The sequence below is a fragment of the Xenopus tropicalis genome, chromosome 5, assembly GCF_000004195.4.
Source record: "Xenopus tropicalis strain Nigerian chromosome 5, UCB_Xtro_10.0, whole genome shotgun sequence".
NCBI lineage: Eukaryota > Metazoa > Chordata > Amphibia > Anura > Pipidae > Xenopus > Xenopus tropicalis.
Genome location: NC_030681.2, coordinates 96874448 through 96891122, shown reverse-complemented (window position 1 = coordinate 96891122; position 16675 = coordinate 96874448). Strand labels below are relative to the sequence as shown.

General features: G+C 39.5%; 1 protein-coding gene across 2 annotated transcripts; it reads right to left on the bottom strand.

Annotated features, from left to right (window-relative positions):
- Positions 1–1110: 1110 nt before the first annotated feature.
- Positions 1111–10708, bottom strand: gsta4 (glutathione S-transferase alpha 4). Of its 2 annotated transcripts, NM_001016676.2 has the most exon segments (7): positions 1113–1410; positions 3155–3286; positions 3593–3734; positions 4829–4961; positions 7436–7487; positions 7625–7732; positions 10560–10586. In NM_001016676.2, coding segments are annotated over 6 exon segments (702 nt in total). In that variant the 5' UTR covers positions 7712–7732; positions 10560–10586; the 3' UTR covers positions 1113–1254.
- Positions 10709–16675: the final 5967 nt, after the last annotated feature.

The following is a 16675-nucleotide window of genomic DNA, read 5'->3' as shown; positions in this document are numbered from 1 at the left end:
TTAAAATTGCAGGGAAATGGTCATTTTCAGAACAGTAATTTTACGAAAGAAATGCTAATATGGCGTGCGCGTGATAAGTAGCGCATGTGCATTAATTAGCGTGCGCGACAAGTAGTGCGCTGCGTTAATTAGCATGCGTTGCATCAAATACCGCATGAAAATAGTCTTCGTGACTTAAATAACGCAAACAGCATTGCATCTAAATTAACTAAAGTATCCTTTTAGTGAATTTTGCGTTAAGATGTGAAAAATAAGATGCAATTAAATTTTTAATGCATGCTATAAATAGCGCTTGTTTTATCGCACTTTAGTGAATCAATCCTCTGGTGTGGCCTAGTGCTTACTTGGGACAATTTCTGGCCAAGGGTGTTTCCCTCAAACAGAGAGCAGGGCCAGAACTAGGGGTAGGCAGAAGAGGCACCTGCCTAGGGCACAATGATGGGGGGATGCCAGGCAGGTACCTCTTCTGCCTACCCCTGCGCTCCCTTGTCATTGCATGCACAATGCCATTGGGGGGATCATTGCCCACACCGCTCAATGACAAGTGGTGGGTCAACATCCCCCCCCCAAAGGCATTGCGTATGCACGCAGGAACTTTGGGCTAATGTCCCACAAAGTAAGATAAGACTTCTGCAACCATAGGCAACTAACCTCTCAGAAATGCCTTTCTTGCAAAAATAGGAGTCGCCGGTGGAAAGGCCTACGCATTACTTCGCTTTCCAAAGCCAAAGTGATGCATAGGCTTTTCCACTGACGACCCCCAATGTTGCTGGTGGAAAGGCATTTGTGAGTGGTTAGTCTCCCACGGTAACAGAGATCTGTTGGCAGGCAGGGGGGGCAATGACGTTAAATTGCATGTTAACAAAATGTCCACAATGTCTTTGCACTGCCTCTGAATGTAAATCGCTACAGGTAAAGTTATTAATGTTATGTAATGATACAAAAATGGCCAATGATGTAGTATAATGCAATTACACACTTTGAGTAACCTACTACCCGGTCAGTCATTACCCTTAAACTAGTAAGCGGCTGTTTGACAGGGGTCCCCATGTAAATTTTTTGGTTTGGAGGGGCACAATTTTAAAGTTAAATGATGAGAGACTAAAGGCATGAAACTTTAATTGTCATTTACTAGCAACGTTGATTTTCCAGCCTACTGAGAGAATACCACAATTAAATGACTGTAAACATGAAATATAATACAAGCAATTTTTCTGATAGGTGAAAACACAATGGTGAATTTGGCTAAGTGATTCAATTTATACGAAAATTAAAAGCCACTTTGTAGTACATTTGGAGTACTGCATTCACTGTCTGCACATATTTCTCATCTGGCTGAGGTTTCCTCTTGCTCCCAGGCAAAAGGAAAGCCTTGATTGTAGGAATTTCACTTATTCTTTCCTTAAAGTCCTAGAAAAATTGATATGATATATTGTAAAATAATATATAAATATATACACATGTTCATTAACATTATTGTGTCTGTGTACCTATAATAGATTCATTTCTAAACATAGTTAAACTATCTCTAGCAACTCCTCCTCTTATTTCTATGTGAAAAAAGATCCTGGCTGTGTGTCTAGAATATCCTTGAAAAAATTTGTAAATAGTGACAATCACCTTGAGCCAAAGTAAGGTTTATGGCGAATCCTGTATTTTCTCCACCAGTGTAAAATCTGCTCTATATCTTTGTGCATTGACAGGAGAGTGCTCGTGTAAGGATTCCATTCAATGTGCATCTGACACACCATGGCAATGTGTAATGCAGGTCTAAAAATGTAGTTTCTAGGATTTGTATTTCACATTCATCAGTGTTTAAGCAAGGGATGGTACTGCTGACAAACAATTGAAACAATCAGAAACTTACAGGACCCTGAGCCAAACAGGCTTTACAAATTTACACATGCAATTTCTACAAATGTATTTCTTTGTATTCAGGTTTAAAGTAATATCACTGTACTGATTAAAGTCTAGGGATATAGCCCTTATTCTTTTACATAACTCCTTTATGCAATATTCCCATCCCATAGGACCCCTTGTAATTAAGTCAATGAGCCAACAGCTCAGTGTGAAAGTTAGATTTTGGTGAATCCTGCTGGTCACAGACTTCACCCCAGGGTTCTAGTAGAATAACTTACCTGGGCACATCATACAAAGCAGTAAGGGGGTGCATAAAAGATATAGTAGGACAAGATGGCAAGAGGGAATCATATATCAGTGTTGCCCAACAGCAGTGTAACAAGTCAGGACTGTCTGCCCATGCCCCTGCTCCCCTTCTGCAAAGTGCGGCTGGAGAATGGGTATTTTTAAACTATTTTTTTAATTTACTTTCAAACTATAAAGGAAACAGACCACGGTCTGGGCCCCCACGGGGTCTGTTTCCTCTATAGTTACGCCAGTGTTGCCCAAACTGCTGTCCTCTGATTGTTGTGGAAGTGCTACTCCCAGCAGTAATGGGTTTCTCTAAGGGCTCTGGTACACGGGGAGATTAGTCGCCCGCGGCAAAACTCCCTGCTCGCGGGCGACTAATCTCCCCGAGTTGCCTTCCCTCTGCCATCCCACCGGCGAACATGTAAGTCGCCGGCGGGATGGCAGACGCGGCGGCGCGATTTCGGGAAATCGCCGAAAAAGACTCGCGAGTCTTTTTCGGCGATTTGCGCGAAATCGCGCCGCCGCGTCTGCCATCCCGCCGGCGACTTACATGTTCGCCGGTGGGATGGCAGAGGGAAGGCAACTCGGGGAGATTAGTCGCCCGCGAGCAGGGAGTTTTGCCGCGGGCGACTAATCTCCCCGTGTACCAGAGCCCTAAAGCCTGTCTTATCCCAGAGGTTTAGTGATTGACACTAAACATATGAAAGGTCCCAATTACTTGTGATCCCAACTCCCTGATGCTTTACACAGCCATGACAATAGCTATGCGAAGCCCAGGAAGATTTCTACTGATTACAACAAGGACCAAAGTACTTTATTAAGCTGTATGTAATAATAATATTAATAGTAAAGTGCATAATATAACATTTAACTAGCACTAGTTGCGCCGCACCCCCCATCCCCGGTCCTTGGAAAAATTGTCTTGCTTGAAACCGGTCCGTGGTGCAAAAAAGGTTGGGAACCACTGTTCTATAGGATGCATTTTAACTGTATATTCATTTACCTGCAACAGAGGGAAATTAGAGAGCACATTGGCACTTTTTTCTTCTATCATTAGGATAGCTTCTAGCAGCTGTATATCCGCCCAGCTGAATTGATTTCCAACTAGAAAGTCCTGGCCATGATCCCTCAATACCTACAGCAAAATATACAGTTCTGTTACACAGTATTATAATTTTATTTTCACATATTTTAAAATGAGATAATAAAACAAACTGACAAACTTTGTATGAGATACTGATTCACACCTGTCAGCTTTCAGAACTAACATATCTGTGCTTTGTCAATACTGTAAGATTACAGAGGCTTTAAACATTAATTTTGGCAACACAGAGGGTCAGTAAGGTTTACAATAAACATTACCCTTTTTAAACTCCAGTGAGCCTATCTTGCTCACCATACCATGGAGCATCACCAGAAAAATATATTGCATGCTGCTTACCTTTTCATAAACTGGGAGGTAGCACATTTTGGCCTTCTGTACCAAGACATCAATTTGCATTCCTGGTTCTACATTCTGTAGGAAGGGTTGTGACATTATAACCTCCATAAATTCAGTGGTACCTTCCACATACATATCAATCCTGAGAGACAGACAGAGAACAAATACATGTTATACCCCTTTTATAAGGGGATGCTGAATCTGTTGTTTTCCCCCAGAATAATTTTTTTGGGAGGGGAGCCTAGCCAGGTTCACAAAGGAGGGCGGGAATGAAGGAAGCAGTGGGCGATGGGGGCATTGGTCTGGGTCAAATGTCCACCCTGAGGAATGAAAGTTACAGTAGCAAACTTGTTGTGTCACAGATGTGACACCATGAGGCTTATTTATAGTCACTGGGCAAATTTGCCCATGGGCAGTAACCCATAGCCAACTGCAGCATGAATAATGAAAGTACACTTGATTGGGTGACATGGGTTACTGCCCAGGGGAAAATTTGACCACTGTTAATAATTAGAGATGTAGCGAACTGTTCGCCGGCGAACGTTACGAATGCTCCGAAAAAGTCGCAAAACTTACGATAACGTTACGAATGCTCCGAAAAAGTCATAAAACTTACGATAACTTTACGAAAGCGCCGGAAATTACGAAAAAGTCGCAAAATTACCGATCATTTCGAAAAACAGCGTGGGTCAATTTTTCAGAGAAATTTTTGCTTGATCCCCCTCCTGCATGCCACTGTCCAGGTCGTGGCACCCTTTAAACAACTTTAAAATCAGTTTTCTGGCCAGAAATGGCTTTTCTAGGTTTTAAAGTTCGCCTTCCCATTGAAGTCTATGGGGTTCGCAAAGTTCGCGAATATTCGCAATTTTCGGCGGAAGTTCGCGAACTTTTTTTTTGAGGTTCGCTACATCCCTATTAATAATGTTATAAATAATCCCTGCTTGGGTCCAGTTTATTAAACCTACATTACCTAACATGATGCAGGACTCTAGGCCCATTTGCAGGCAGGCCTGTAAATTTTCCTGCAGTCATTTATCCGAAAACCCTATTTATTAGAGGTACTTGTGTCACTGTGCACTCCTTGCACCTCAGTATAGCGGTACAACACTTTAGAAAACAGCTAAGGTTACAAACATTCCAGGACCACAAATGGAGTTGCATCAGTGCTTTTGTATAATCAAATTTCTACATTCATTGTTTTATTTATTCATTTTTTGGTCAAAATATTTCACTTACAATACTCTCTCTACTATGTCCTTTCCATAAAGGTTATACTTTGCAGCAATGTACTGTAGGATTGCTTTTGTTTGTACTAACTTCATCCCATCCATTTCAACCACCGGTACTTGCTTGAAAGGTAAATTTCCATCTGTGATAAAAAAAAATTGTTTTTAAAGAATATTGCGTTACAGAAGTGCAAATAAAAAACACACTTTTCATAAATATACATGCCTTTATTATTGAAGGACTAACATCATCACTATCATTTTGAGTGATTTACACTATTATTAGTACAAGACCTTACATTTAAGAGAAAGCTGCAGTCAGGGGGAAAAAAGTGCTTATAGGAGATGGAAAATCATTTTTATATTACTGCCAATAGATTTGCCACATTAGTGCCACCTAGAACAATATACTTAGGTATGTTAATGGTTTCTGCAGAATAAATAAACAGCTTTAGAAGCTTTCTCCCTTTGCTTAAGATAGCAGCTGCCATTTTATGTGGCTTCCTTCCTGCAGTCTCTAGCCATTATAGCTGAGATCACACATTCCTAAGGAAGTAGGGAGAGAACTCTTAGCATTCTGGTGGGAGGGGGGGAACAGGAGAGGGGAGAGAGGAGAGAACTGCGCAGACTCTTGCCCCCGGGAATTAAGGATGTTTCAGAGAGAAAGTCAGACATTGGAACATCATGTTTACACAAAAAGAGACAAGAAATCCTGTGTTTCTTTTGATAGAGGACTAAGTGCAGCATTACTGTAAGTGCTGTATTTACATAGACCTTTCTGATAAAGCTTACTTAGTTTTTACCTTTCCTTCTCCTTTAAAGCTAAATCATGAAAACCAAAAAGAAACATTTTGGAGTGTTCCTCTCTCCTCATATCACTTTATTCTAAACCAATTTAAGGGCTTCTACAGTTTTACCCTGAGTTAATCATGTTGCATGGCGGAGTTCATCATGTAGTGTTCCACCTGTGTTTGGTGCTTACATGCCCCTGTGTTGGTACAGTCCCATAAGAAAGAATGGATTGCCCTTCATCCCGAGCTTCCCTGGTGTGGAACGCAAGAGAACTCCACCACAGGGGAACGCAGGTCGAAACACCTGTCTGTTCGAGCCTTAAGGGTTGCCAAAGTGTATATAGGGTTTTTACGAAAACAGAGAATATATTTTTATGCCTATACACTATATAAAATCAGGTCTAAAACTGCCAGATGATCTGATCTCCAGTGAATTACTTCACATCACCGCTATGTAGGGCACCAGGTAGATAAACAAAAGCTCATTTCACTTGGGAGAATTCTTTAACCATTACAGCTTAAAGGTGGCCATACATGTTGCGACCCGCTCATTTGGTGAGGTTGCCAAACAAGTGGATCTTCTCGATTGTTTGGCCCTAGGACCAAATGGCCAAATGAAAACAGCAGGCATAGTCATCGTCAGACCAAGTCCTACATCAATGAGCTGATGCACTCCGTGAGCCGGCAGAAAAATCAGACCCGCCCAATCGAGATCTGCCCAATTTTAGGCCAGATCTCAGTTGGGTAGGCCCGTCAGAGGTGCTCATACATGGAAAGATAAGCTGCCGACTTGGTCTGAAGGGCACAAATCTGCAGCTAAAATCTGCTTGTGTATGCCCACCTTAAGTTTACAGTTAGAACCTATTTTATTGTTCATTTATTGATTTTGTGCCGATTATTGCAGTTTGGTAGTGATGTTGCCTTCTATCATCTGACTATGTCTTCATAACATACTGTGTTGCATAAACAGTAATTTGAGGAATGAAAACATAGTTTTGCCTCTTCATAGGTCCCTGGAGTATACAGAGCTGTTTTGGGCTCTAGTTCTTAAAGGGGTTGTTCATCTTTGAGTTAACTTTTAATACGATGTAGAGAGTAATATTCTGAGACAATTAGCAAGTGATCTTCATTTTTTATTACTTGTAGTTTGTTAGTTATTTCACGGTTTGCTCAGCAGTTGTCTAGTTTATAGTTTCGGCAGCTATCTGGTTGCTATGGTCCAAATTAACTTAGCAACCAGGGGGTGCTTTGAATGAGAGACTGATATATGAATAGGGGAGGACCTGAATAGAAAAATGAGCTATAAAATGTAACAATAACAATAAAGCTGTAGCCTCACAGAGCATTAGTTTTTTGGTTGCTGGGGTCGGTGACCCCCATTTGAAAGATGCATAAAGTTAGAAAAACAAGGCAAATAATTCAAAAACTATAAAAAATAAATAATGAAGAATTGGTCATTCTATAACATACTAAAAGTTAATCTAAAGGCGAATCATCCCTTTAAAGGGGAAAATTTAATATAAGCTTCATCATACTGAAATAAGACATTTTCCAAATATAATCAGTTAAAAATGCTGACCCATTTCTGAAATAATCAAGTTAGTCTTTACTCTCCTGCTCTCAGCATCTCTCTCATTCCCTCTTCATACAGGAGTGAGGAGTTGGATTTTGAGAAACAGATATCTTTTAGGGGTTGTACTTTTGCCAAAAGATATATTATGCTCAGAAGTGTATACTTTTTCTGATGACCTTCAAGTCAAGTGGTACAGGAGCTGAGCTACCCTAGCCTAGAATGACAGACAATTACATATCAATTATAAACACACCTTGAAATAATGCTTCAAATTGTTCTCTGGTTTCTATCATCTCTTCCTCGAACTGCCAAAGGAAAAAAAGTGAATAAAATCTAATTAAAAAAATAATTATGCTGACACTTTAGTACAAGATACTACTTAGCAGGCGGTTTAATACAAAGAATATTAGCAGGCAAGTAAAAACAGTGTGTTTGCACTTACCTCAACTCCAGCTGCTGCTAGAAGCCAGCGTATGGATTCCATTTTGCCTCTTCCATTAAAGTAATGGAGTTTGGGTTTTTCAGACATATTGTGTACTTCCTAGATTTCCTAAATGACAATATAATGTTCATCAACATATGCATATAAGACAAGATAAAGTACAAGGGGAGATTGTGATACATAATATAAGACAGAACACCTCTTTTTATCTATAAAGCCTAAAAGCCATATAGAGAAAAGTAGAAGGGAAAATTCACAGCCAAACAGAATTCATTTGACAGAAAGATCTGTAGGTGAATAATGACTCAGTAGGCACTTACACAAGTAACATACATTATTGTTGTCATTTGGTCAGACTGAAAGAAAAGCTGATTTGACGTGGCCATGATAATCTGGTTAGAAGGTAGCAATTTAACCAGAATAATGTTTTTAATTTTGTTCATACATTAAATGTAGAAACAAGTTTGCACACAAATAATTAAATATAAATAGTTTAAAGCAACAAGCAGAATGTCGACATATGTGCCTTATATTGCTGTAGTTCCAAAATGCATAGGATTTACACCCTATGGTAACCCTAGGAACCTGTTCTAGGCCAAAGGTGCTGATTAAGATCCTAAATAAGTAATGGGGTCAAACCACACTCTTGAGATGATATAGCAGCAATGGTGCTATTCATTATACAACTATGGGATACCTTATCTGTAACCCCATTATAGAAGTTATGGAAACACCTCTTATCCAGGAAACCCTTGGCACCCCTGATCTTTGTGTTTGCCTTTTAAACTAAACTAAAATATATAATTTTATTTTATGTAAATGATATTCCCTGGCTAAGGTACTGACTATACATCGAGCTTACATTGCTCAGTTAGGCCCACCTATGCAACAATAAGGTTAGCTTTGAAAACAACAGACCCTTCTGTATATAAAGGTCCTGTTAAAACCTTGCACTCTTTTCTAGGACAGCAATGTGCACAACAGATGGATAAAAGTGCAAGCCAGCCAAATGTAAACTCTGCTCACTTCTGATATACACTTTGCCAGTCAAACCATTAAAGCAAACTTAGAAACACAACTCTTCACATTATTGTTATTTTAGTTTTGCAGGTGGCAGTGCAAAGATAATTATGTACTCACAATTCTTTAAAAAAAATTCTAACAAATATATATAAATATATAAAGAAGACTTGGCTTTGAGTTCTCAGTAAATCTCAGTCAGAAATCATTTCATTCCTGTGAGGCTTAAAACAAAGGATGTGCTGTTCAAAATAGGCCAATGGCCAGAAACCCCCTGGGACGCCTGCAAGTTAAGCAGTAGCACAAGAGGGGAAACTAGAGCACTGTGTTACCAACCTCACCAAATCATGCCAGACATGTCTGCAGTTGCTGTATTGTCTCAAAAACATACAAAGTGAAATTCTCTGTTTAGAAATGTACCTAGCTTTGACCTACATAGTTTTAAAAACATGCTTTACACATGTACAGGTATAGGATCTAGTATCTGGAAACCCATTATCCAGAAAGCTCAGAATTGTAATCAAATATTTCAGATTTTTAAAAATGATCCCCTTTTTCTCTGTAATAATAAAATAGTATAGTACCATATAATTGATCCCATCTAAGATATAATTAATCCTTATGGGATCTAAAACAGTCCTGTTGGGCTTATTTAATATTTAAATAATTTTTAGTAGACAAAGTATGGCAATTCAAATTGCGGAAAGATCACTTACCCGGAAAACCCCAGGTCCCAAGCATTTTTTTTCCATATCTGTGTATCATACTGTTCCTTATTTCTAGGTGCTGTGCATTGGTGTTAACACACTGTCTCTGGTTTGGCCAACTGCACAGAAGTATTAGTTATGTTGTAACTGTAAATTCTCATCAGGTCTAATTACCTGTAGTTACTAAAAAAGTTTTGCCTGTTGCACTGTTACAATTCCCATTAAGCACGTCATATATGGTGGCATATTATGCACCATGTTAGCACAATTCTTATTTGAGGCAAAATTAGTTTAAAAAGCTGACAACTCCAGCACAATTCCTTCCACAAAGGGACAAGACGTAGCTATAAGAAACATTTTCCAGCCTATGAACCACCAATGTGTAAATCTTTACAAAATATATAATTCCACTAAAGAGAACTTAAGAACATTAAACACTATAACAGGCCAACAGGGATGTTGTAGAACTACAGCTTCTATTATTTCCTTACAGCCCAATTATAAATATATATCTTTCTCTCTAAATTATATATATCATCCTCTTTACAAAAAAAAAATGATTTTTTTTTGTAAATACAAATTGTATATGCTTTGCTCAGATCTCTGCAGCGGAGTACCTTTATTGCCTCTTTGAAGAGTATGTTAACTCAAAAACAAAATGATGCATAATGAAAGAAATTGTCATTCTATGCAACTATCATTCTAGTCATTCTATGCAATATACAATGATTACACATGTTCAGTGGTTTTAAAAGCTATTTGTAAATACAACTGCTACTGAAAAGCAGCATCTTTCCCTCCTTGCCCTCTCGGTTCTGATTTTTGAAATGATTTAGCAGTAGCCAACTGATTAACAGATGTTTGACAGTGCAAAGCTGTTTTCTGCTACATTGTTTCAAGAATTAGGACCAGCAGTGCAGAAAGGGACAGCATATACAGCTTTCATTGCAATTACATTAACAAATAACTTTTTTCATTATGCAAAATTTTATTTTGTAGTTTACAAAATCTCATACATGGCAGCATATACTTTTTGCACAGCTGCTTTTCAAATGTGTATTTTTTTTTTAATGGATGTATATTGCAAAGTAACTATTTGCATGAGAACGGGATCTGTAATTAGCTGTCTATAATACCATATGCTTGAATTTGAATGCATTAAGAAGTTATTGCCCTAGATATGAGTTAAAGACAGATGGAACACTTACATAACCTTGGGATTCCAGCAATGTCAGATCTTCCCTTCTCACTCAGCTTAGCAATGATAGCGAGGCAGATCTCCAGGTTCCCTCTTTATATCGACCACAGCAGCTAGTTTTTAGTGCAAAGGAGAAGGTCTGTTAGGAAGGAAGGGCAAGGAGGTGTGTCTAAGCCAGCCACACAGAGACCATTCACATACTCACACACAAAGGTTGCTTTACTTACCACGACAGACAATTTGGCATAGTAAACAAAAAATGTTTTCTTTATGCAAGTTATAAGATACACAAAGAAATAATTTAAAATGTTGAAAAAAGTGTGTTTACAGTTCATAAAGTCATGGCTTTAACAAGGCATAGGGTTATCTAATGCAGCTGTGCTCACACATGTCAAAATAGATAATTAGATATATATCCAAAATACTCCTTATACAGGGCTGTAAGGTGAGCCTCTGGAAAGTGCCTATACTGTCTGTTCACTGTCTTGAACTGTCACAACATAGGTAGGGTTGTCATCTGGCCTAGCTGGTAAAATATCAGCCTGTATTACAAGTTAACTGGCAATGTGTTTGCCGATAGGTTTGTAATATGCAGCCCCTGCATGCCCAAATTCCCTTTCTGAGCTCCCCCTCTAGCCCATGGACTGCAGTTTAACTCACTAAATTCTCTTCCAGTTTAGGCTGGGGATGTTATGACCCTGTGCCATTTGCATCATTACCACATTAATAGACTTGCCTCGACTGATTGTTCCAAAAGGCGACAGCCCTAAACACAGGGCTTAAATGTGTATACAAACAGCAAAGTTTGTATGCCTTCTCTACCCTTTCTCTCATCCGATTTTTAAGTCAGAACCATAGGAAGTAATGGTACCCACATCAAAAAAGATGGGTAGAAAAACATATGACCTTTGTTAAACTTACCACAACAATCTTATAAAACAGTACAAGAAGTAGAACCTGTACTGTAGCCAATAAAAAATGTTGATGAACTATAAGAACACCTGACTTCCTCCTCACCAGGTAGGATCTCACTCCTCACTCTTTCTGGTGAAAGTTTTTTGTTTTCTTTTTATTTTTACTTCTGTGTAGACACAGAGGGAAGTTTGCCAGGTAATTAAGAAGAATTTACTTGATGCCCCAAGATGAACCTGTGGTTCTAGCCCTGTGCTAAAAGAGACCCTTGATTATGCCCAAGTATGCATGACAGGAATACTGGTGCTTATTGGGAAGGTATTTAGGCGTAGGCATGGCTGCTCCTGCCATGAGCGGTCAGTTACCAGGGGAGGCCAAAAAGCTGCCTCTGGTAACTTTAAAGGGCAACTAAAGCCTAAAAAAGAATATGGCTAGAAATGTTTAGCTATGTGTTTTGGGCCCTTGTACCAGCTCAAAGTAACCAAAGCTCTCTAGAAATAAACCCAATGCCCCTGAAGATGCCCACAGTAGCTCTCCATCTTTTGCCCTGCCCAACTACTGCACATGCTCAGTCTGCTCTTGGCTGATGTCAGTGACCTGAGCTTAGGGATCGACTCACAATATTCTTATTTCCCCTGCCTGCTTGCTCTAGTCACTGCCTGGTCACTATTAAACATGCATATAAGCCAGGGGTCGGGAACCTTTTTGGCTGAGAGAGCCATAAACACCACATATTTTAAAATGTAATTCCGTGAGAGCCATACAATATGTTTGGCCGTGGATGCTGTGGGGCAAGGTAGGGTGGGTCCCAAGGATGCCTGATGCGGATGCGATGCAGAGGAGGGCGTGGCCTGCGCTCGGCGGATAGAAGACGTGTTCTGGCGAGCACAGGCCACGCCCCCCGTTATTTTTTTTATTAAAGATTTGGCAGCAAGCCAGATGCAGCCATCAAAAGAGCCACATCTGACTCCCGAGCCATAGGTTTCCTACCCCTGATATAAGCTAACCAATCACAGTCCTGTCTGGCTGCTCCATAAAAAACTGAAGTCCTGCTCTGGCACTTTGAGCTTGGGGCAAGACTTTAGCTGAATCCTTATTGTGTGACTTCTTCCCACTTTGTAATGATTCCAAATACTGAGCTGTGTTACAAACATAAGTTACAAAGGTTGGAAACATAGGCAGAAGCTGTGACAAAAGTTTTAGTCACTTTGCTATAACAAACAGTCCGTCTGGGAATAAACTTTTCCATTGTAAAGAGTTTTCTGTATGTAATACAGTGACTTGCATATGCACCTTACACCCTCCCCCATGGCTAAGGTACAGAACATTATCAGCTTTAGCAATGGGTTGTTTATTTATTTATTTTTGCTTTTTTTATATACAACACACAACAGACCAATAACTTCTCTCAAAGAGTTTATGAAGCCAGTTGCATGGGGGTATCTGTGCATTACACATAGGGAGAGGCCAAATTGTGCCAGTAGGTGTATAGGCAGAACAACATGATATGTACAGGGGAACCTCTGCACAAACACTATGTTCCTCCCCTGACACTGAGTTCAGAGTTTGTGCTCTCACTAATATAAACAGGCTGTGTATGAAACCCCCAGTCTGCTCAGCTGACCTTTGCTTTGGTCAGTGTACTGCAAGTGTCAGTGAAAGTTGTTTGTAGAAGGATAGAATTCAGAATGTGTTTTGTTAGAAAAAGCCACATTTATTTTCTGAGCTGACATTTTGGAGATGGATATATGATAATATTTGGGAGTCTGGTGTAAACAAGTTATGTCTGAATACTAAGCTAAAGCTTGTTTTTATTGATATCCTGTAATAAAATGTGTATAATAGGGCAGCACTAGTTTATATGTACCTGTACCCATGATGCACCTGTGTTTCTGTGCCAATGGGATATTTTTTAGGTTCCACCTAGTTCTCTATGGAGGTTGAAGCAAAAATTATATACACAAGAGAATTGACCTATGAGAATGCTAATTAGATTCCCAGCACTATATCAGTCATTTTGATATTACCTTACATATAGAGATAATTACATCATTTTTCCCTTCATTATATGGCACAGGAATCAGACATGGGGATAAAGGGACAGACTTGTTCAGTGCTGGGAAACTGTGTTTATTGCTCCCAACTCCAACTGCAGGAACAGAGAACATGGAGCCAGATTTACTCACATCAGCTGGGATTCTCATTGGGGGATTTCTTGCATGATTATGCAGCCACTGGCTTTGAGCTGTTGTTTTGATAAAAATTTACTACGTTCCCTAAGCTATGCCTCCCAACAGCAGCCCAGAGCAAACTGAGCATGTGCAAGCCCTAAATCTTTCAACAGATGGTCTAACAAAGTAACAAGATGGCAGCCCCCTCTGGACAACTTTGAAAGCATAAATCATTACTTTAATTAGGCTTCTCAACCTCTGGGCTTGTGCAGTAAGTTCAGAATCTTTATATCTCTGTTCAGTATACAAAATACAGCATTTCTAATGATTTTCAATTTTAGACTTTAGTTCTCCTTTAAGAGCTAAATTTAAAATTTTTAAAACGAAAATTAGGCTCAGCACTAGCGATGTGACCCACTCCAACGCTAAAGTTCTGGGCGTGGACCAGGAGAGAGGTGGTGGCATCGGGGCTGCTGCCTTGAGAATCGGTGCTGAGCGTAGGCATTCCCAAGTTCCTAACCAGTGACCCCAATTGCATCTGTTCAAATGTTTGGAGAACTGGCCATGGGTATGGGCTAGTGGTGATAAAGCCCGCATAGTATGGTTTCCTAGTAGTCACTGTGTGTGTGTAATACTCAGTGCACTGGTGAGTCTGAACACTAATTATGTCCCTCAGCTGAAAGCTGTCAGGGCTCTTGCTGGAGCTTCTGTCATGCTGACAGTCATTGCTGCCTCTTAAAGTGCATATGATCTACGACTCTTTGCTTTTGCTGTTTGATATTTTAAGTTTTTGTTTGTGAGCTCCACCTAACAAGCAGCCTTCCTCCCGGGTTCTGACTGGAGTTATTCGTCCATTCATCCAGTTATTCTTTTTTTACGTGGTGAAGCCTGGTGACGTGTGACAAATTTTGTTGTCGTTTTTTACACAGCATAATAAATAAGCCCCCAACTGTTCCAGGACTAGCTGGGGGTTTGCACTGCTAAAGCAATTTTTTACCTCCATCCTTTTTATTTTACACTTAACATGTAATTTTCCTATTTCTGCTGTGCATTTCTGTGTGGCATAGGTTATTCTTAAAGATTTCATTTCGTTCTGGTGGTTTTAGCCATGAACACAGTTGTAGTTCTAGTACATCGGAGTTGTTGTTGTTGACTGCATGGTCCCTTTCTCTTTATTGGTGTATTGGCAAGCATACACCATTTGTAGCGGCCTTTAGGTTAATGCCACACCAAGGGGTATATAAATTATGCTGTGTAAAAAGTGGAGTAAAGTATTACCGGTGATGTTGCCCAGGGAAACCAATCAGCAATTAAATTTCAACAGTTAGAAAACCAAAGCAAAGCATCCGATTGGCTGCTATGAGCAACATCACAGGTGATGTTTTACTCCATTTTTTACACAGTATGATAAATATACCCCATAGTGTATTCTCGGGAAGCTGAAAAATGCATGCCAAGAATACGCCCCACTATTGTAAAATATGCTAGGCATCGAATACGCTCAGGTGCAGGCACATGTAGCCGATACCTCAGAAAATTCAAAGTCTTGCATTTTTTGTTGGATATCAGCTACATGTGCCTGCACTTGAGCTTATTCAGTGCTTCACAGTGCAGGCACAAGTAAGATGATTTTACAGTAGCGGGTGTATTCTCGGATGTGACAATATCATGTTGGGCACAGCATGCTGCGTTTGTATCTGACTGTTGTGTTGCATTTAAAAAAATTGTAGTTTACGCATTCAATGTTTGTATCGGTCTCATTACATTTTGACTTGGGCAACTAAATGCGATTAGTCATGTGCTTTGTCGATCCGACGCCATCCACAAAAAGCACTCATGAAATTTAGCCCTTAGAAGGAAAAAGTACTGGTAAGACTTAGCTGATGGCAGACTGACAGGTTTAGGAAGGACTAGAGACAAAGTGGTGATATTAAGAAAAAAAAAAGTGGAGATAGATTTATCTCTACTTCTGTGAATTTGCCATGTAACTTCCATTCTTGGATCTTATCTAGAAACATCTGCAGTAATCCAAGATCACAGTTTGGCTTGCCAGTGTGCATGCAATGCTTGCTGATCACCAGGGTGGATGCTGGGAACAGACTGTGAACAGCTAAAAGTGGCACCAACACTACTAAGCAGCTCTGTAGTTATGGACATGCTAAAGGGGAACAGATAAGTTGGGGAAAGTGTCAATGACATGTTGGCAAGGGATCTGGTAGTAACAAATTGGTAGTAACAAAACGTTACTTTCCCTTTAAATAAAGATTTATACAATTCATTCAGTGAAAATGCTAACATTGCCTCATTTATTAAGCACAATAATGCAAATGAGTTAAAATCATGCTTGTCACCTATTTTATGTAGTTTTATATATAAAATGAGATAAAAAAAAAATTCTTGTTTCTAAAAATGTTAATGAGGCCTTTTACATTTTTTTTGTTTTTGTTGGCTGCTAATCCCTATGAATACGCTAATGAGTCCCATATACTGCCACTGAAATAGACATGGAGATTGGGTGAAACAATACAGGGCTGAGGGACGGGGGAGGACTTACACTGAGCTGTAGTTTTCTAAAAATGCCAGGGGAAAATGTCAATAAAATAACTTTTTTCTTTTCCATTTGTGATTTTAATTTTATATATAGTGTCAAACTTTACCAAAAAGAAAAGTGTCAGTTGGGTCAGAAATTTTGGCGGATTTCAATTTGTGAAAACAGTTTTAACTCTCCTTTTACTCCAACACTTTTGTGATTTTCCTCCAAATCATTGGTAACGTTGTGCAAAGAACAAAATCTGAAAACTTTATTTAGAAGAGAAATTCACAGTGGAGACAGGGGTTTGTGAATATGGTGGGAAATCTGACAAATCTCAACTTTCATTTTGGCTCAGTATGACTACTTTTGTGAATTCCCCCCCAAAGACCAGGAAGAAAAATAACAGTTGCCCTGGGAAATGTTATTTTTTGGAAGACACCATTAGGACTCCTAAATGCATCAGCTAATTCTTTCCATTATCTTCTGCCTGGCTGTATTAATGAGAGTTCA